This window comes from Homarus americanus, unplaced genomic scaffold, assembly GCF_018991925.1.
Source record: "Homarus americanus isolate GMGI-L3 unplaced genomic scaffold, GMGI_Hamer_2.0 scaffold40565, whole genome shotgun sequence".
Taxonomy (NCBI): Eukaryota; Metazoa; Arthropoda; class Malacostraca; order Decapoda; family Nephropidae; genus Homarus; species Homarus americanus.
The window spans coordinates 1,044,316-1,066,402 of record NW_024735503.1 but is presented as its reverse complement, the minus strand read 5'-3'; the positions used below and the strand labels follow the sequence as shown (position 1 = coordinate 1,066,402).

The 22,087-nt window shown below is 41.1% G+C and overlaps 3 protein-coding genes across 3 annotated transcripts in view; all 3 read left to right on the top strand.

The window, feature by feature from the left end:
* Positions 1 to 3,182: 3,182 nt before the first annotated feature.
* On the top strand, positions 3,183 to 10,635 carry LOC121871189. The gene is made up of 3 exons (XM_042373358.1): positions 3,183 to 3,688; positions 6,582 to 6,997; positions 7,331 to 10,635. Exons 2-3 carry the CDS (start codon positions 6,610 to 6,612, stop codon positions 9,493 to 9,495), a joined length of 2,553 nt encoding a protein of 850 aa, XP_042229292.1. The 5' UTR covers positions 3,183 to 3,688; positions 6,582 to 6,609; the 3' UTR covers positions 9,496 to 10,635.
* Positions 10,636 to 11,366: 731 nt separating this feature from the next.
* LOC121871188 (mucin-5AC-like) lies at positions 11,367 to 21,940 on the top strand. Its single transcript, XM_042373357.1, has 4 exons — positions 11,367 to 11,509; positions 13,723 to 13,910; positions 16,528 to 16,665; positions 18,527 to 21,940. Exons 1-4 carry the CDS (start codon positions 11,415 to 11,417, stop codon positions 21,934 to 21,936), a joined length of 3,831 nt encoding a protein of 1,276 aa, XP_042229291.1. The 5' UTR covers positions 11,367 to 11,414; the 3' UTR covers positions 21,937 to 21,940.
* The window catches only part of LOC121871187 (formin-J-like), a 12,398-nt gene continuing 12,250 nt past the window's right edge, over positions 21,940 to 22,087 (top strand). The window contains exon 1 of the mRNA XM_042373356.1: positions 21,940 to 22,087. This exon is cut by the window's right edge and continues 4,395 nt beyond it. The gene's annotated coding sequence lies outside the window, so the exon portion shown is untranslated.

Here is a 22,087-nt window from a genome sequence, read left to right as displayed (position 1 = left end):
CCCCGTAAGCTACCTGCCAACAGTGTGTAACAGAAACGTGGCTGACCGCCCAAGCGGCTAATGAGCCGATCAGTGGCGAAGAGGATAAAAGTAAAAGATTAAAAATACGAAGATGTAGAATGGGCTGTGAGGATTCCGTAGACTTGTTGAAAAATCTACAAAAACTGAAAGATTTAATCGGTCAATTTTGAGGTTTGGTGCCCGTCATTATCAGCTGCCCATCATTCTCCATTATCAGCTGCCCGTCCATTCATTATCAGCTGCCCGTCCATTCATTATCAGCTGCCCGTCCATTCATTGTCAGCTGCCCGTCCATTCATTGTCAGCTGCCCATCCATTCATTGTCAGCTGCCCGTCCATTCATTGTCAGCTGCCCGTCCATTCATTGTCAGCTGCCTGTTCTGTAATTGTTAGTTGTCTGTACCAGTTAGTGTCAATTAATTATAAAAAAATAATGTCAGCCGATTCTATCCTTCAAGACAATCAATAACATTCATCCATTACCGTTATTGTTTGAGAAGAAAAAAAGTTAATTGCGTATTTTTAAATTACCTTTGCTTGATCTTTTGTATAACTGCTGAACTTATATAAAACATTCACTTAAGGTTCTTCTTCTGGTTTATAGATGATAACGATATACCACCTTAACATTCCCGTCACAACATGATAACCAGAGTACAGATTCTGGGTGTCCTATACCATCTCCAGGAGCCCGTACAGTACATGTCCAGTACTTGTCAACAGATATCAAACCGAAGAAGTACGAGTGGGAAAAACGTAATCAAGAACCTAACCTAACCTAACCAAAGTCGTATTCCTTGACCCTGATTACGTAATGTTTTATCCAAAGATCTTTCACAAGTATCCAGAAAAAAATAATCGTGGTCGTGAGAACAGCTGACGTGGCGACACTACCGGAGGATGTCTGCAGGTGACGATTCTCCCACAGTGTGTAACGTGACGTGCAGGTCTGGCCAGGGGGCGGAGAACACCATACTCTTGTGATCACCTCTCTCTCTCTCTCTCTCTCTCTCTCTCTCTCTCTCTCTCTCTCTCTCTCTCTCTCTCCCTTTCGTTAGTTATATCACCCCACTGAATTAAATTTTGTTTGAATGAGTTTATTTATTTACCATCGAAATCTGCCACTCTTTGACGTCAGTACCCCCGAGTCTTGGACCAATCATAATGCTTTACATGCCTGAAGCTTATTGCTATTGGATACTTTAAATTCTATTCCTATATTCTTGTAACCTCTATCAGCTGTTGGTCTATCCGGTGTTAGTTCAGGAAGAAGCCGGAGTCACGCTGCATAACACCCTTGAAGCCCTCAATACCCTTCTCATCAGGTGTGTCCGGGCCAAGCAGGACTCGAACCCCTGACACGGTCATGAGAGATACGCACATTACCAATTTATTGCCGCCTTTATTTCAGCTTCAACCTCTTCATTCCACATCGCTTATATTGTTTCTTTTATATTTTTTTTTTCCATTTCTTGAAGTTTCGTCTCATTGAAAAGTTACCAAGTTGTTCTCATCCATACCTACTGACTCCTACAGTGACTGAGGCCTTGTTGCTGTAATTGTTGTTGTTATTGTAATTGTTGTTGCTGCTGTTGTTCGTTGTGTGTTTATATTTAGGAGTTTTTGGTCAATATGCTATTTTTTCTTAGTTTTCTTATTATTATGGTTATAGAATACTTTTCAGGGTTTAATAATTTGGTGTGTGTGTGTGTGTGTCACAAAATATAACCTCCTCCTCCTCCCCCTCCTCTCGTGACGTATGTTCATTAAAACAACTCATGCTTAATAAATAATAAAAAAAACATTAAATCAACAAACAAACAAACAGACGATTAACTTCACTTAAAAATTATCCAGCAATCTAATTATCCTCCCCCCCCCCACACACAAATAATTTATTAATTATCTTCTACATAAAAACAATAACAACACTTGACAAAGACACTCAAACTCTTATTTTGTAGATAAATTTAATTAAGGTTAAGTATATCGTTGATCAGAGGTTACGGTCATTACTACAGTGTTTCATAATACTTATTTTGGCCCTTCATCGTCCACGGGGTTCATACTGTCTGTGGCGACTGCCCAGCTGTGACGTGGAGAGGGGACATACCCTACTAGTACATATTACCCCCCTTCCCCCCCCCCTCCCTTCCTGTACCCCGCAGACCAGATGATGACCCTGACCCGTTCACCGCTTGCTGGCACCCACGGGTCACCTGCCACCTGCTTACAGTCACTCACACACACACGGTAATGACTTGCTCCCTCTCTCCTTCTTTGTTGCTCCTTCGTCCCTTCTTCGCCCATTCTCCATTCTCTTCTCTCTAGCTTTTATCTATCCCTCTTCTTCCTTCCACCTTTCCTTGTTCTACCCCCCCCTCACTTATCCCCTTCTTTCTCTGCTGTATCGCTTGGCCCCTCCCTTCCCCTCCCCTCCCATTCCACAAACTCAGACAACTAGGAGCACTTCAGGGGTTTCTTGGCCAGTCAGTACTACCACCACTATCACCACCATTCCTATCAACGCTATTTAGGAGTCTTAAATATTACGTGTGAACTCTCGGTATATAGAAGACTACACGGAACTCTTAATTAAATAGTACTTCGTGAGGGGAGGAGCCTGAAGAAGCTATGTACAAGGTATGGAAGAGTACAGGTCGCTTATACTTTATTTTGGGGTAAAGGATCCGCTTATTATTGTGTTGTCATCGGTAAAGCTTGGTTAAGTTAGGTTAGGTAAATTTAGGTTAGGTTAGGAGATTTTGCCAAACAATATTGGATTAAGCCAAAACTTTCTCGTATTTCTTAATAAAACAGTCATGTTACTTTTGACAGAGGAGGAGGAGGAGGTGTTGAGGGAAGATAAGAGGTAAAAGAAGAAGAAGAGAAGTGGGTGGGAGAAGAGGAGGAAGAGAAAGTGGTGGAGATGGAGGAGAAAGAGAAAAAGTTATGGACATGTAAGAGAAGAGGGAGAGTGAGAAGGTATAGATGGAGAAAGGGAAACTGATGGATGAGATGGAAGAAAAATCAGATGAGGGAAGAAAGTGTGGAGAAGAAAGAAGGAAGAAGAGGAGGAGGTAGGAGGAGGAGGAGGAGGAGGAGGAAGCCTTAGGTAGTGGAGGTGACCCCACGAGCAGAACGCACCCCATTGTCAACAAGACGCTGCTACTCTCTGGTCACTTGTCGCCAATACAACATTTCTGGCTGTATACACACTAGAGAAAACAAAAGACAAAGAGAAAGAAAAAGACAGAGAAAAAGAGAAAGAGAAACACCCGAAAGTGACATTAATCACACAACTAATGGAAGCTTAAAAACATCAATCATGCTAATAGGAAAATCATAAACTTGTGAATTAAATTATAAGGATTTTTTTTTAACGACATAGCTTAAAGTTGAACGTTGAAAGTGATTGTTGAAAAAGCAATATTAAATGGCCGTGGTGTTTTGGGGAAAGAATTGGTGATCTAACAAACAGAAAAATTTTGTTTGTTTTGTTTTTCGTATGAGGAGAACGTCCCTACAACATCACATATAGTTTAGAGCCCCCCCAGGAGGAGTGGTCCTTGGCGCCCTGGTGGTGACTGTGTGGAACAAGATCGAGACCTCAGCAGTGACTAGGTGGAGGAGGCGTCGATGTAGCAGAAGAGGTGCAGGACGCAGGGTGAGTGAGAGGAGTAGGTGGAGTGAGTAGAAGTAGAGGAGGATAAAGGGTGAGTAGAGGAGGAGGAGGAGGAGAACAAGGAGGCGAGTAGAGCAGGAGGAAGAAGACAAGGGATGAAGAGGAGGACAACAAGGAGGCGAGTAGAAGGAACTAATAAATGATGAGGGTAGTGAAATGGAACCCAGTAGCATACACAACCAAGTGAAGTTCCATCAACAAAATCAATATCAATCTAAGAGTTACACCCTAGACAAACGCACACACACACACATCCTTATATCTCAAAGCTTGTACAGTATATATAAAATAATCACTATTCTTGCATTATATCGAGCAGTCAAGAATTTTTGTACACGGATAACTTGAACTCGTGTTGTCAGGAAAAGAGTAGTACTTGAACTGGATTTTTCTCGTCAGGTTAACATTGTTCCATTCATCAAACATAATACTAGATTAACAATATATAAAACATTGATCGGGAATAGCATTAGATTAAGGTCTAGATTAGGTTAGGTTAGCTTGTGGATATAGTAGCCGTAGTTAGCAGTTTGTTATAGTTTAAGTTTGGTTCATTAGCTAAGTCAAGAGGTCTTTTACGTGAAAGATTGATACCCAATGCTGATATTATTATTATTATTATTATTATTATTATTATTATTATTAAACAGAGCCTCAGTATAACTTATATTTAGACGATTCATTTGTCTTGTAACTTAAGGCAGCCAGTAAAGTGCAGTCCTAATCTTCACTTCCGTGAACTATTCCGCTTAAGAAACTCCGAGAAACTGCCGGACCCATTGAGCTGTAGAAGGGAAATGACTGAGGTGTGTGTATGTGTGGGACGTCATTATCAAGTCAGAATAATATGACAATGATTTCCATCTAGTTTATCAGAGCTGTGTAGGGTGACGCGTGACACCTGTCGGCTCCTACACTCTACCAGCGACGCCGCCCCCTCTAGCCTGATGACTCTCTCTCTCTCTCTCTCTCTCTCTCTCTCTGTTGTTAGTATGAAGCATTATTATTGTTAGCTCAAATGACGCGCCCAAGGTTAAGCTCAAATTTCGTTTAATAAAATATTATCTCATATGGGTCGTCTTTGCTTTCCTAGGTCAAGGACTTTGATGTTGCTGCTGCGTCTAACCTAATCAAACCAAAGTCGTATTCCTTGATCTTGATTACCTAGTGGTTTATGGTGTAATTACTTTAAACCATCGCCCTAAAAGGTTTATAAATTAAACCTTTATGAGTTATGGTTTATCTTAAGTTAACCAGATAGCGTCGTTATTACTCCGCCACTTATGAGCAAGATTCTTATTACGTGGCTCTGGTCTTCACCCCAGCCTCGCTCTCATAATGGCTTACATTACTCATAGTGTTGAGGTGTGTTCGTAGGAGGAATCCCTCAAGTGGTGGGGCGGCTCTGTAGGCCAACTCACGTAAGCCTATTGTCTGGTGCCAACATAGGATATCCGGGCCCTCATGTGTGTGTGTGTGTGTGTTCTCACTTTACAAAAACGAATCAAAATGGTCGTGGTGGTGATGGTGACACCCGCCCCAGGTCAACGGTACTACACTAAACACACTTGGACATGCAAGAGAGACCCTCCCTTACTGGTACACAGGTAACCGACACTACGCAGTTTCCAGAGTGAAGCCATCCGCGTATTGCATCATAAGAAACTTCAAACACATCTAATAAATCAAACATTCTAGCATAAACTGTCAGTCAAACATTCTAGCATAAACTGTCAGTCAAACATTCTAGCATAAACTGTCAGTCAAACATTCTAGCATAAACTGTCAGTCAAACATCCAAACACATACACAGTTTATATATGAATCAAATGCCTTACTCATTTTATGAATCAAATATCGTTGTTTTATTGTTCGAATTAGTTGAAATGGATGGAGTACAATGTTCATGCTGAGAGCTTTTATATTATTAGGACAAAGATCGTGTTTGGGGCACGTTAATGGTGGTGATGATGGGGATAGTGTTGGTGATGGTGACGGCGGTGGTGATGATGTTCGTGATAGTTATGGTTGTGATAGTCGTGATGGTGATTGAGACGATATAGGTGGTGGTAATAGGATAGTAGTGGTGGTGGTAATGGAGAATTGGGGGGAGGTAGTGTGTTTGGAAGCCCTAGCAAAGTCGACCTCGGTAATTCAGTGAGAGAGCGAGGGAAACCTTTGAACTTTATGCAGGTGTATGACCCAGGGTGTGTTTACAGGGATATATGTGGGACGAAAGTTTGCTTCTCCGCCTCACCCACCACCAACACAGACTAGCCCAAGGAATGGAAACAACATCACGACGAGGAAGACATTAAAGGGTGTGGTAACTAAACATAGGAGAGGGAAGTAAGTATGGATGAAGGGGACGGTGGGTGAAGGTGCAACCATCCTGGAGGTTTGGGGGCGGCGTAACAGTTGGTCGGACGGTGTTAAAGAATGTGGATAAGTGTGTCCAGGTTGGTGTTTATCTGCCTTTGGTGTCGATAATAACTGTAGTGTATAATCAATATTTGCTTTTAGAGAATGTTATGAAGACGTTACAGAAAATGGTGAAAGGGGAAACATGTATAATTATTTTATGTAACTCTCCAGGGGCGGATACAAGGGGGAGGTGACCCCCCTTTCATCAGAAAATTCCAATATTTTTTCTTTAATGCAGTTTTGTACTCAGACATTTTTGTATAATAAAAAATATACTATTGACTTCAGAATATCTCCTAATATGAAGTGCAAAGAGCTTCAAAATGGCCTCAAAATGCCCATGATATTGGTCAGATCTCCTATTATTGTTGTTGTTACTGTACTTTGGTTTTGGTTATTCAATCTTCGCTTGATGATCTTCTCTCTCTCTCTCTCTCTCTCGGTGTCACAGGCAGCAGATCACAGGTGGGGGAGCGACAATGGGTAGTGGTGAAGTTCCCAGCCTCATCCCTCCGCCGGTCCCGCCAGCTCGCCCAGGTCTGTTTATGCCCATCCCTCCCACCTATTCTCCTCGATACCTCACGCCTCTCACTTACGTTAACACCACCTCTGCTGCTGCTGCTGCTGCTACTGTTGCTGCTGGCACCATATCTGCTGCTGTTGCTCCTCTCGCTGCTGCTGCTCCTGTTGCGAGATGTGTTGCTGTTTCTGCTGCCGTTGTTACTGCTCCTGTTGCAAGCGATGCGGGTACTGGTGGTAGTGGTAACAATGTGGTGACGAAAGTGGGCAAAACGAGTGAGTGTCTGCCTATTACGCCCGCCAGCAAGTTCAAACGCTTTAAGTCCTTCCTAAAGTCGACCAGACGAGGTAGGGGCTTCTTGCTTGACGAAATGCTCGACGTTATACAAGTGGAATTTTCTCTTTTCCGCATTTTTTTTTATGAAGGTCCCATTGATAACTATGTTTTGTGTTGTTACTTTAAAGTCTCAGAATTTCGTTTACACAGGAAGACACTGAAGGAATAAAATAACTGTTACATCAAGGTTTAAGATTGCTTAAGTATTGCCGAAATATTCACGGTTAATATAATACCCTCAAAAGCCCTTCGGTTTCCTTATTTTTAATGAAGATTAATAGTCTTCTTTCTATCTCTTCTCACTTCACACTCTCCTTCTCAACATAACACTATTTTTTTTTCAGATCGCGGCAAGAAGGTTGAGAGGAACAAACGAAGTGAAGGTCCCCGACAGGAGTCAGAAGGGGGGCACAAGGGACAGCGTGCTGGAGGAAGTAATGCTGCCACACACAAGATCAAGGCTCATCCCTTCTGTGACGAGCTGCCGGTGTCAGCAGCAGGAGAGGACAGGCAGAGTCAGCCTGTTCCCTCTCGTAGATCCTTCAGGCTGGCAGGCCACGTCTCTGACCTCAGCAATAAACGCAACATGCTGCCGCTCTGGCTTGAGGAGAACAATGGCGTGGTGAGACAGGTCGTGTTGAACACCAAAACAAACGAGGAAACTTTACCCGCTAATAATGACACTCCCTTTGAAACTCGGTGGGATTCACTGAGAGGTAAAAATAAGATACGTTCCTCAAGTCACTCAGAGAAGAGACCACCGGGATGGGAAGACGTTGGACACGGCAGTGAGAGAGAAAGGGTAAAGGGTGGCAGAACGGATAAGTTTTGCCCATCTTTCGTCATAAAAGAGGTGCCGCAAAATGAATTAAAAGTCACAGACAACCATAAACTCTCCCCAGTAATGAATGACAGTTCCAGCTCTGTCCCAGTAAGGAGGCGAAACCAAAAAAACAAGCATCAACGGAGTGAGGCAAATGCTTTCGATTTTAAAAATTTCTCTGAAACAGTTGAAAACATTTTCCCCGAATCTTTTACCCAAGGACAGAAATGTTCCATATCCACCTCCAATGTGGCACCTCAATCAGCCTCCAATTCTCCCAGCCACATTGTGACCGGAGGCTCCTCTCCCGCTATTACCGACCGTCACCTATGGACCTCCTCTGACAGCTTCATTTGTGAAGACTTTACATTATACGATGGAAAACACAAGAATGCACTCAACAATGTCTTATTGGAACCACCAAGGTCATATTCGCAGGTTCTGCTTCAAACCATCAGCAACACACAGGACGATTTCTTCGACCCTGAAGACGCGGTCGACGACGGGGACGACCAGTTGAGTGAGAACTTTGTACCTGATAGCAACCTTGAGGCACCGACCCCTGAAGCGTGTGCCATCAGCAATGATTCACTTTACGTAATACATGACAATTATGGGGGTAATGTGTTTACAGATGAAAGAAAATCCATGGAAAACGCTTACCGTACTTCACCTCACTCGCCCAGGTCCACAGCTTACAGTGTATTTGATGGAGAGGATCCTCACGTAGTCGGTGACGACTATCAAGGCTCGGCTGCTACTCTACGATTGACAGACGACGCGCGACGTGGACACTGGATCACATTCGATGGATCTACAGAACACTTAAACTTTAATTCAGATGATACCTATGAGTTTATTTCTGCAGACAACTCCACACAAGAATTACAAGGGGAAATTCCTCCTATCAGCCAGGCTTTGGGAATGTACACGGCATCGCCACCGTCGACAGATGAACAGGACAAGAGCATCTTGAACCCTATGCATCACAACGCGATGCATGCATCGGACAACTACAGAGGCAGGCTGATACGGACATACTCACAGCGTGGCCGTCGAGCCAGTAAACGTGTCATTAATTCTGTGAGTCGTCGCATCAACACTGCGGAATACAGCAAGCTAAGAGAACCTGTTGCTCCTATGTACTCCAGAGCGGTGCTCACCATGAACAGCGGACCCGGGTTGTTTGAACCAGGTCCTCCGAAGTCGGTATGTAGAGAACGGGAGGACGGGATGGAAGCAGAGGTTAAGGAAACACCATTTATGACCTCTGTCACATCCCCAGACAAAGCAACATCGAGATTATTCCTTGAACCAAACTTGCCTGAAAGAGTCGGTTCTCTACGAGTCCCGCGGCTCTCTTCAGTGCTAGTCCGTCGTTCAGTGTCTCTTAATGTACCAAAAGTAGAACGAGAAGTTCCCTTCCAGAGACTGCCAGATAGGCGGTCTGGTTCCTTCAGAAAAGCAATATCTGGGCTGGGTGCTTTGGCCCGGAGCTTCAGGCGAAAATCTGGCAGTGAGCTAGAACCTGTGGCAGCTAGTGAGAGCAGCACGAAGACCCCCAGACAATCTGTGTGTCGCAGAGGCAGCTTTAATTCAGCATCCAACAGACAGACTCCCAAGGCCCCGAGGCTGCCGCGACGGGCCACCAGCCACAAGCAAGTGACGGCCGTAGTATACCTGTGACCCAACTGGCCCTCGAGTCTCACCTCGCATTAGGTTTACCTCTGCTGTAGTAACATCTTAGCAACAATGATTGCCAGATTTTTTTCTTTTAAACTTAAACTGTAATTAAAAAAATGCTGAAGTCAAGTTCTCTCAAAAATATACTAAATCTACTGAACTTCCCCAGAGTGAGGCCTTGTTCAACAACCTCAGCCAGCAGGTGTGTTGCTCCTACAGACGAGTTATGTAACACTGTAGCCTGTAGTTGTCTTAGGACGAATTATAGAAAACTCACATAAAATACTAGAGGATAATATTCTCTTTGTACCACCATGGATCAGTTTCGTGGATGCATCTGCTTGTATCTGAAGATACTGTATCTCACTGAGCTTCATATGTGGTGTATGTTGTAAGTTATGCCTGCAGCGTCATTATATAAGGTGGTTGCTGGCAATGCTATTTAAAGTTAAATTCCTCCATAACAGGTGGTGCAAGAACTCTTTGAATAAACCAATTTGATTCAAGTCATAGGGATGAATGCCTACATACCATCAAGACTGCAATGAAATTTTATCACGACTAGTTGTATATTATCATCTCCACCTACAGGAGCAAAAACAATGTGAGATTATCTCAGAATCCTAAACCTGTATCTTTAGTACAGTACTGTACACTCTTGGTAGTGGTTGATTGCCCTGTGCGTGGTGGAGTGAATGCCAGTCCATCTTCACACTGCCGACTCACCACTCAGCAAGGATAAGAATGTACATAATAACACCTGTTAATAGTGAGTCACCTTTACAGATACCATTATCCAGCATGTAACAAATTTAATAAATAAACTGAGTGTCTAGTGTTTCCCTCGCCACTGTAGATTTATTTATTTATTTGATATCGATATTTACACTGAGGAGTGATGGTTAAACTTGTACAGGTGCAAGTAGTTGTTACGACATCTCGCATTCCCACTACTTGTCAGCTACGACCTTCATTGTCCAGTGTTAGTGCAGGAGGAAACCGAATTCACTGAATAAGACCCTTCTCACGACTGATCCGAGTCGTGAACTACAAATAGTAAAGCAAATGTGTTACATATCTTCCAAAAGTAAACTGAATTGATATGAAAATCATAACTTTACCTAGTCGTAATTAGCAGCAAAAATAACGTTTAGATTTGTATTTGTCACCATAAAAACCTATCCATCATACCTACGCTTTTTTGTATGCCCAAATCTGAATAAAGAGATCAACATTCCCTTATAGTGGGAAGGAACTCGCTCAGTAAATCAGGCTATTTTAGGGTGGACACACGGAACACCATACCTAAGCAGGTGGTCAAGTCTCCAAAAGTGTCGACCTTTTGAACAAAACAAACAATAGGCAGAGTAAGCTGTTATGTTCGACTACATACCTACGTATTTTCTAATGACCACCCACGAGAGGTGGCCAATCAGAGGGTAAGTGGCATGTGTAGGATCCCTTCATTGTTCTTCACAATTTTGTCAAGGGATATTTTGAAGCTTTCACTATGTGGTTTAAAGCCACTAATCATCTCACTATAGCACTGAATGATATCACAAGACAAAATAAATGTTTTAACTTATAGACATGGATCCTTGATTTAGAAACATAGTTAAGAAGTAGGCCCACCCAACTTGGGTCAAATTGACCTACTATTTAGTATTTACCTACGTGGACCTGCACTGTCTATGCACATACTAAGCCAATATGATCTTATATGACGATTTTACTTGATGATTATGTATTTACTTTATCAATCTATCCAAAGCGCAAAGGTAGGGAATCAAGGATAGTAAAATTAACATAGTTACCCATAAATAGATGTCTCTTTCTCGTTTTCTCTAAAGTTGTTTTGTTTACAGAGTTGTTCAGGAGCTGGAGGGAGAGCTATTGATTCTAACTCCCAATTATTATCAAAAATGACACGAAATAAAAGCAAAACGGACAAAAAGAACAATACCGAGGAGAAGAAGAACTCTGGTAATGAGAAAAAGTCCAGTAGTTGTGACAAAAAGTAAGTACATTAACTAACCATGAGTGTAGTTAGTAACTCGGCCTCAGGTGAGTATGTTGACTCTCCGGGCCAGGTAATACTCCTACTATATCTAACAGTTTATTGTATGTAATCATCTTATAGTTTTATTTAGGGTGGAACAAAGGTTTACAGAAATCACATAGAAGGGTTAAGAATGATGCAGGAGTTTTAGAGATTTAAAGGACAGGGCAACTGATTGGACTACCCAGAGGAAACATGTATATAATGATTACTAAAAATAACACCAGGTTTTAAAGGGTTCTTAAAATTATTGATTGGTATTAATATTGAAGATCAATAATGAGTTCCCATTCCATCCTGGCCACTGTGGTACAATGAACTTCTCATGAAATAACCTAACCTAACTGTATCTAACTTAAGTATAATATGTATTTAAGATACTTATTTTCAATAGCTGTAGTTGGTTCATTTGGTCTGTTTTAAAAGATGGGTGAAGATTTGGTAGGGAACATGGACTGGAAGCTCTATTAATTATATGGAAGTGGTTATTTGACCAGGACCCACGGTATTGTGTATGACATTATTAAGATTTTAATGTGATTCTGGTCAGGATGGTTGTGGGCATTACACAAGTCATTACATTAATATTTTAAAGCTGAATGCTTTATTACTATTTACTTTAGTCGTCTTCAGATACTCCAAGATACTTCACTTCTCTCATTAAGATTATGCTGTGCATAATCCACGGTAAAATAGTCAATGGCTATTCGGGTGGAATACCAGACAAATAGCCAATGGTTATTCTGCCAGATACCCGTGCCTTATATTACAGGGCGGTAGAGCAACAAAAAAAATAAGAATATACTCCATTTTATTGCATTATGGTGGAGATTTATACTTTTGGAGTTATTTAAATTATAAAGTTATGAAAATTTGTACAGCCATGAGACTGATTGTCATAGCTCCCTGTTAGTGTTGATGAGGTAAATTATTAACCACTTGGATACAGGATCCCCTCAGTGCTGAATAAAATCGTCTAGTGTTAGCCAAATAAAATATTAAAAGTGGTGTCCTGTGTTGAAGATGTTAATAGTAGGATCATCCAAAAAGTATAACTGTAGTTCTGAAGTTTTGTTCATAAAGTACTTTTTTCTTGAATGTACTTGTAGTTTCAGTATGAAAAGAGGACCTTCAATTTACTCAGACCCCCCTAGTGGGAACCGCCATGTAGTGGTGAGGAGGCTTAAGGTTTTGTGTGATCTGATGAGCTACACCAGGGGGGGGGGTGGTCGCCCCTTCCTCAAGGAGGAAAGAGCTTCCCATACTGGAAGGGCTATCAGGGAGGGATGAGACTAAATAGTTCTCTTGAATTGCTATCCTTGAGAGCTGGAGAGTAGCTTTACCACGTGTTTGCCACATGTGGCAACCCGTAAGGCTGGGAGATGGGAATACTCGAGGTTGAGAAGTGCTGCACGCTGTGCCCTGTGGCTAGCAATGCACCTCTTCGGTCCCTTATTCTTGCAAGACGGGAGGCTTGACTTGCCACCCAATCAAGTTAATTAGCTGGTCTCTGGGCCATAGATTTACCCTTCACCTACACATTCCCCAATCCTTTGGCTTTCATGTCCAGGAGCTGGTTGACAGATTATAATTATCACTTCCCCAACTCCCAGTCTCCCCAGTGAAAGTACTGACTATACGTATTTACAACACCAGATCCGTTAATTAAAGAAATGTTAAGAGTAAAGATGCATAAAAGGCTTAGCTACCCCCTTAATAATGGTTTATTTTATTTTAGGATTTTCACTAAAATATTTGTTACAGTGCATAGAATACAAATCCAGTGAGTGAACAAGGAAAAGGTGACATTGAATTTACTAAGGAAACAAACAAAATGAAGGAAGTAAATCAGGCTTGTAGCCAGTGCTCAGTTACACATTAACCTGCTTTGCTAACATCAGCCAGTACTGCTCTTTGAAGCTTTAAAATGTACTGAGAGTGAATAACTCATTAGTCACTAATTTTATTTTGAAATGCCATACAACTGTACTATTAATGGCTACAGCAACAGTTTTATTTGCCTTCAGCAGTTGCGTAAGTACTATTCATGGAGAAATTCCTGACTACAGTACAGCCCTGTAATTCAAATTTAGTTTTTTTTTTTTTTTTACTTTAAAAAATTTCCTGTACAGTAGTTACATTATTTGGGTTTGTTTATTTTTCCTCAACAGACAAATCAGACAGTGGGAAGCTGCTCGGCGCCACCGCTTCAACAACATCATAGAGAAGCTACGACAAGAACTACCAAACTGTAAACCAAAAGCTAAAGTTGAGATTATCCAGACTGCCATCATCTATATCCAGGAGTGTAAAAAACTGAAAGAAAGTTTATTAGCTGGCAATGAAGCGCAAGAGTTGAGTAAGTATTTATTCAGTGTGAAAGGTTGTGGTTTAGAGAGTAGACATTGATATGTTTGAAATAGGAATACTATGAGAAGTTTTGAAAAAGTGCTAACTCTTTCCATAATACCAGTTCACCTGTAACTGTAACCCCTGGATAGTTCATGCCTCATTTGTATTGGGGAGCATATGTAAAACTATACAGTATTACTCTAGAATATAAAGCACAAGTAGACCTCATTTCTCCCAAAATTTATTGATGTAATTTCTCTTTAACTTTTCTGTGCATCGTCCTCAAGTCAGGCAGCTCTCCAAATACAGCAGTAGACTGGGAAGGGGATTAATATATCAACCTGAAATGACATACTGTACATTGGAGAATTGTCTGAGGACATTAAAACGAGCAGTGTCAGAAAATGGGAATTCATGTTTAGGTCTTCATATACGAGACAATCAAAACAGTTAACAAAATGCCTTTAGTTGTAGATTTTACCATTACCTGTACTGGAATTATGTATTTTACTGTTAGGTTTATAACACTAGAAGGAGTTTAAAGTGGTGGTTTACAACGTGTCAAGGGTCATTTTATATACCAGGAGTTCCCAAACTTCTTAAGACCACTACTGTAACCCCTTCCGAGGCCACGCAACCCTGTCACCATTGTCACTTAAACCTTGTGTGTTAACAACTGCATGCATTATCAAGCACATCCATTAGTTTCTTTATACCGATGTCATGTTTACAGCCACATTAATGAATAATGGCACGTATTTCAAACAACTACTATTATGAAATTTTATGAATGATAATGCTAGATATTAAGAATTATGTTAATAAAAGATAATATAATGATATGTTGCTGCTTGCCTACCAATGTGGTGGATGGGCCTGCATATCAGCACGAAGGTCAGCAAACTTAGGAACAATTAAGGACAGTTTCACCCTTAGATCTTTCCCAGCATCCAGTCTTTGGCAATACTTTATCTTTACTGCTGTGATTGCAAAAAAAAAAAAGTCATATAGGTACACCCACTAAAAAATTATTCGGCGCCCTTACTGCGTGATACAATATGACATGGGTGCCGAATAATTTTTTAGTGGGTGTACAACATGGCAAAGGACATAAATAACCTTAAAACTTGCTTGGATAAGTCTAGATACTCTTCCATGATTCATGCCCAGAAATCTGAGTGGTTTTTGTTTGAGTGGTTTTTCAATCCCCATCAAACAATAACTCCAGTAGTTGCTCCTGTTTGTGAGTTGACGGGTGTGGGACAGGGAAAGACTTCAAATGGTTTGTTTATCCAAGTTCGAGACGGGTCTCTGGGGAGAAAGTATCTCAGTAGCTGCTGGCTCATTTGCTTGAGGTGTACAATTGTGGCCTTTCACATGCTCATTCGTGACAATTTTATTTGTTTGATGAATTCTTGTAACATTGGAAAGCACTGAAAGGAATTGACATCTACTCAGTTGACCAGCATATCAGTTTTTTATCATTGCTTCGACCTTGTCTTGTGTGTCGAACGCTGTGACGTTGACACTCTGGAGACTTAAATTCAGTTCATTCAAAACAGAAAAAAATGTCTGCCGGGTAAGAAAACTCAGTCAAACGAGTTGACAACAAAAAATTGCTGAACTTCCGTTCTCAGTTCAAAAAGCTTCTTCGACTCCTTGCTGCATGACAACCAGCACACTTCAGGTCCAGGAGAAACATCTCGTGTTTGCTGCCCATTTTGTTTCACAGCTGTAAAATTCATTGAATTTATTGAACGAGCTTTGATGAAGTGTTACCATTTTTACCAAAACATTGAGCACTGACAGAAGGTCATCTGGCATGGTTTTAGCTGCAAGGACCTCTGTGAACACTGTTGTGTACCCAGGAAACTGATGAAGCAACTTTGCTGATGAGAGATACGAGGCCTTTACGCTTCCCTCTCATTGACATCGCTCCATTGGTACAGATTTTCATTGTATTACAATAAAAGGGTCATGAGACATGTCATGAGACAAAAACAAAAGGAGAAGCAGTTCACATATTTTCACTCAACCCAGCCAAGATCTAAGGCACACTGAGCTTCACTCAATTTTCTTTTCAGTTCATCCATTAGTCGATAGCCTTGTTTCTGTGGGTCATGAATGATAACAATTCCAAGATGAGCGTAAGCGTAATCTCTCAGCTGGATGGATGTGCTCGGTGAAATCCGATTAACCATAAATTGTACTCCACTGGGGTGTACAGAACAATATTAATTTATTGGAAATTAAAATATTCTCAATTAAAGATAACTGTACATCTAAAATGTTTGAATTTCTGATAAGAGAGTAAATTAAATACCCTGTACTAAATCTACCATTAGGGACTTTTTCTCACGCAACACAGTTTGGGAACCACTGCATTATACAAATAGGGTGGTGGACGAGTGGAACAAGCTTAGCAACTTTGTAGTAAGTGCGGGAACTCTGGAAAGTTTCAAAAGGAGGCTAGATAGATTCATGGATGATAGAGAGTGGTAGTAACTCTCGACAGGAGCTGCCATGCACAGGCCAACCGGCCTATTGCAGACTCCTTATTTTCTTATGTTCTTATGTTTATGTACAGTAAATTCATTGATGTACTCCTAATGTTCGTTTTACAGAACAAGAAGTAAGGAAGTTGATGAAACAAGTGGTAGCATTAAAGAAACGAAACGCCTTGTTGGTGAAATTATTACAAGAATTGGGTCTACGCTTTGAAGGCGATGACAGGAATGAAGATGTCATATACACTACACCAGGTACTGTAGAGTCACTCTTCTCTTCTGTTAGTTAAGGTTACTAAGTTAATCACTTGTATATCTGTGTGCAGTACCGTACATGTGTTTATGGTAGTGTGTGTGATGATATGGAAGGATGGTACTGTAGTGTGTCAAGAGGCTTTATAGGTATCAGACCATTTTTGCGGCATGCATGGACCCCGGTGGGTTAACAGATAAAGTTTATTTTTTTCCAGATTTTAGAGTGCTGGGCCTAAGATGTACTAAATGTACAGTAATTCATATGAAAATTGTACAGTGATGCTATAGTGGAGTCTCAATAATTCGCAGGTTAGGCATCATAAGATATTGTGAATTATTAAATCGTGAATTATAATCGATTTAAATGGAAATACACAGGGTACTGTAATTACATATACTGTAGTTTGGTTCCAGAGGCCAAAAATTACCCATAAACTGTTCCAAAACTGCTTTAATAAACATTAAACATCGTACATAATACATAAATAATACAGTAACACACAGATATTGTACATAGAGTAGTTTACATTATATAAACAGGTCCTTCCCTTATCATCATCATCCTCTGGGTTATAACACTACAGCAACATCTGGACAGGCAGGCTCGGGGCTGGCTGTGACCGCATTATGTCAATAAAGAACCAGGAATTTAATACCATACAATAATGCCTAAAAGTAACTTTGATTGTACACAGTAACATTACAGCTTAAAATCGTAGGCATGTAAACAACAATTATGAGAGCATATAAATAGGCAGTACATGTACTGTAGTGAAAACATAAAAAGAGAAAAAAAATGATACAAGTACTGTACACTTTGTGTCGTAATCTTATATCAGAGACACTGTCCACCTCAACACTTGTCTTAGCAATGCAGCCCAGCTTATATATATATATATTTTTTTTTTTCTGTTTGTAGGGTTTTGTGTGTGTGTGTAACTGATTAAAAAAATTAAGAAAATTACATACAAACCTGTACTGTACAGTACAGTATATCAACCTGAACTTGTGATTTAAAAAATAAATAAAACACAAAGTAACAGCCCACACATGGGGAACAGTTAAAACTTTCTCCCTCAGTCTGGAATTACTTAGTGGTCATTTTAAATAATTCGTTGCAGAATATAGCCAGTTTTCAGAGCATTCCAGATACTAGGATGGCGGATAAATGGTCCCATACTGTACCTATACTTATATGTACCGTACAGTACAGGGTTTTTCATTTATTACTGTATTTAGGTCAAAGGCCCAAGGATGATTAAAGAGACTGTACATGAAGGGGTCTATGATTTTCATACTATAAATTAATAAACAAATGGGATAAACATCAGTGATGGTGAATGAAGGGAGAGACAATATAGGACTGGGTAAATAAATTAACACCAACATAGACATCAGTTCAGTTTGACCAATGGCCAGTTCTTGTTGAAAACCTCATATATTGCCTTAAAAAATAACACATTGGTGGTAAATGTATAAAAATTAATATAAAGATGCTTAAAACACATTGTTGTAATAAAGAGTTGTCAGTTCCTAGTGTAGCTGTGAAACATATGAAATACCAATACAGTCCCTGTAGTTTTCCAGTTTTTGGTAAAAGCACATACTGTATTTTGTTATATCAGAATGGTTACCACAAAAAAATTAAGACTTTATTGCTGAACCCAGTGACTCTTAAACACTGTATATTTTCATCACTTCAAGGCTGTGACATAATTTTTACATGTCATTTGTTTTTAATTTATTATCTATTGTATTTAGCCCTTAACTTTTACCAAATATACTGGCAGTGACTTAATTCCATCCACTATCAAATAAGCAATGGAGTTATTTATATGTTATGTGATATCTTCATTAACAGGAACGTGTGTCCAGAATAACTGCACAAATACATCGCACAGGAAGCTAACTTATGGCCAACGCATCCCCATGATGGTAGGAGACCCAGTGTCTGATTGTTTTGATGATGTAGTGGAGGATGACCTACATGGAGACTCTAATAATGAGATTGATCACAGAGATGGACCCTTGTCTACTGAGAAGTTGATATCCGATATAGACACCAGAGTTCCTCCTATTGTTAGTGGGCATGAAAATAGTGCTTCCACAGTTCACAGTAGTTTAGCCCATAGTGTAAATGTGAATCTGAGTGATAATGTTGAAAGGAAAAAAGACCCAACTTCATTAGATATCAGTAGAAGTTCAGAAACTGTATATAATAATTCTTCCCAAACTGTGATACCTTCTATTGGTCCAGAGAATAATGATAGCATAACAGTTCCAATAATTAATAATAAAGGTAGTTCAGTAATGATTTTACCCCAGAACTGTGCAAATGAAAAAGAATCAAATCTACAACTTAATTGTGTGGGAGGACAAGTTTCTGTATTACCTCAAAATTGTGTAAGAGAAATTGGACCACAGAGTACTGATCACCCAAAGGAAAATATAATCGTGGAAGGAGTTGATAACCGTGGCACAGTTACTGTAAGCATTATACAGGATGAGGAAGAAAGTGTAACTAACTCTCCATCAAAGTCTACACCATTACCAAGAAATGCAAAGCTGGAGACAGAACGATCTTCAAGAATATCAAACACAAGTAAAGACCTCATGCTGTCATCATCTGATGCATGTTTAGTTGTTCAAGATGTGCAGCAAGTCACAATACATCCAGATGTGCAGAACCAACCAGTGTCCACTGTGGCTCACTTCTCTGGTCAAGTGACAAATTCATACAATAGCCAGCCACAGATGGTGACCCTTCAGGTCCAAGGAGGAGGAGGAGACAAAGGCAATAACAAGGGGCAAAAAGTAGTATTGCTGCAGTGTGGTAATCCTGGATCAAGCACCATCCAGTTGGTGCCACCCATTGCAGATAACTCCCAGCTCACGTATGTGACCCCTTCACTCTCAGGTGTACCCATCATGTCCACTGGAGTACCTCCACCCATCCTCCGTGGGGGAAAGATTATGAAAATGATGAAAACATCTCCGTTACTGCTCCTCCCATCCCAGCCCATCCTTGCTCCTGTACCTCAGCCACCGAGGCTCAAACCTATTGCACCCAAACCCTGTGCATGTAAGACTGTTTCTACTTGCCAGTCAAGAGGCTCATCACTAAGTGGACCATCTACCAATATAAATTCCACTAATAAGACTCAAGTGTCTCCAGCCAAAAAGGAACTCATTCAGGTCAGTTCTAAAATACCAACAAAATCTAAGCGATTCCTTCCCTTGGATAAGTGTGATAACAAGCAAACAAAGCGAAGTAGAATTGATTATGAATCGAGGGCACCTGCTGTGTCAAAGCTGAACCCTTCTCTGCATCCTTTACAACCATTGGATCCAAATTCAAAATCTATCCCGGTTAATCCAGCAGAAATTTCTGATGAGCAAGGCCAAGACCTTCAAGAAATATCCACATCTACACTAACTGGTCTAGTACATTCAGCTGGAATTATGGACTGTGTTGAGGAAGATCCTCTGGGAAATATTATGGATATTCGAGTCGATATGCCTTGTGTTATTACAGAAAATATTCGTGGGGCCGGTATGGAAACTAGTAATCCTGCAGACGATAGACTCGTAGAAATGTTGCGATCAATAGAGAGTGACCCTAGATCCTGTGGTTTTTCTCCACCATCATCTCCAGTTACAACTTCAGAAAGTTTTGTAAAGCCAGTGAAGGAGGGAGACTCACAGGATCAAGATGAAGTAGAGGACCACAGAACTGAGACTCTTGCAGGAGAAGAGAACAAAGTCAATTTGGTTTCATCTAATGAAAGCACATCAAATGGAACTAAAGCTGCTACCTTACAAACCCAAGAAGAATCAGCAACTACACAAGACCTTACTCAGCTAGAATGCCCAGTCAGCTCCCGGGGGCCAACAGAGAATTCCCTCAGCAGTAGTTCATACAGCATAACTGCTCTTTGTCTATCATCTAGACCAGCAGAAGATATAGATACACCTCTTAGGGATATTTCAAATCATTCAATATCTACATCTAACTCTTTTATTGCTGAACTACCGGATGGCCTCTCCGAAGCACAGTCTTCCATGATAACGTCTACAGTTATGAGTGGTGTCCATCCAAGAGTTTCCACCCCACTAATACTACCTACTTCTGTGTATCCCTCTACAAATACATCATTACTGTCACGGGAAAATTTGCCTAAAGCATCATCTGCTCCAACAATATGTCAGTTGCCTCTCCCCACATCACTTCCACCGCCTTCCATTTTCCATAGGTCACCCTCAGTTCTGTCATCTAATGCACATTCCCTTCCTTTAGCCCTTCCCCCCCTGCCTGTCCCTCATCTTCCATCCCTCCCAACAGAGCATTATTCTTCAGCAATTCTCTCATCGCCATCCATAGCTTTAACTACTTCCAGTTCCTCTTTAACCTCCGCACCATCTAGTACATCTAAAGCTATCACTAATGCCATGTCACCTATAACTCTACCTAGTTTATTCTCTGCCACAGTTACTCCTCCCATTTCACTGCCGTCTACACCTATCTCTATACCATCATCAACCTCACTCTCAACCTCTCTGTCATCACCTCACTCTATCTCACTTCCTTCCTCTGTCCCTGTCTCACTTTCAACATCATCTATCCCTACTTCAGTGTCACATGCTACTCCATCCTCACAGCTGACTTGTGTACCTAGATCCCTGTCACCAGCTGTCACTGCCCCAACTTCATTGCCATCATCTGTTCAGCCAGTGTCGTCTTTGTCCACTCTCCCAGTTACATCTCCCATCTCCTTACCACAGTTGTCATCTCTCACGGAATCATCAGTCCCAATTTCTCGTGCATCGTCTGTTCCCATTACTTTTTCTTCCCCCTTCCCACATACTCTTGCATCATCTGTCCCACATACTCTTGCATCATCTGTCCCACATACCCTTGCATCATCAGCCCCACATACCTTTGCATCATCAGCCCCACATACCCTTGCATCATCTGTCCCACATACCCTTGCATCATCTGTCCCACAAACCCTTGCATCATCAGCCCCACATACCTTTGCATCATCAGCCCCACATACCCTTGCATCATCTGTCCCACATACCCTTGCATCATCTGTCCCACAAACCCTTGCATCATCAGCCCCACATACCCTGCATCATCAGCCCCATATACCCTTGCATCATCAGCCCCACATACCTTGCATCATCAGCCCCACATACCCTTGCATCAACAGCCCCACATACCCTTGCATCATCTGCCCCACATACCTTTGCATCATCTGTCCTACATAACCTTGCATCATCAGCCCCACATACCTTTGCATCATCAGCCCCACATACCCTTGCATCATCAGCCCCACATACATTTGCATCATCTGTTCCACATACCCTTGCATCATCTGTTCCACATACTCTTGCATCATCTGTTCCACATACCCTTGCA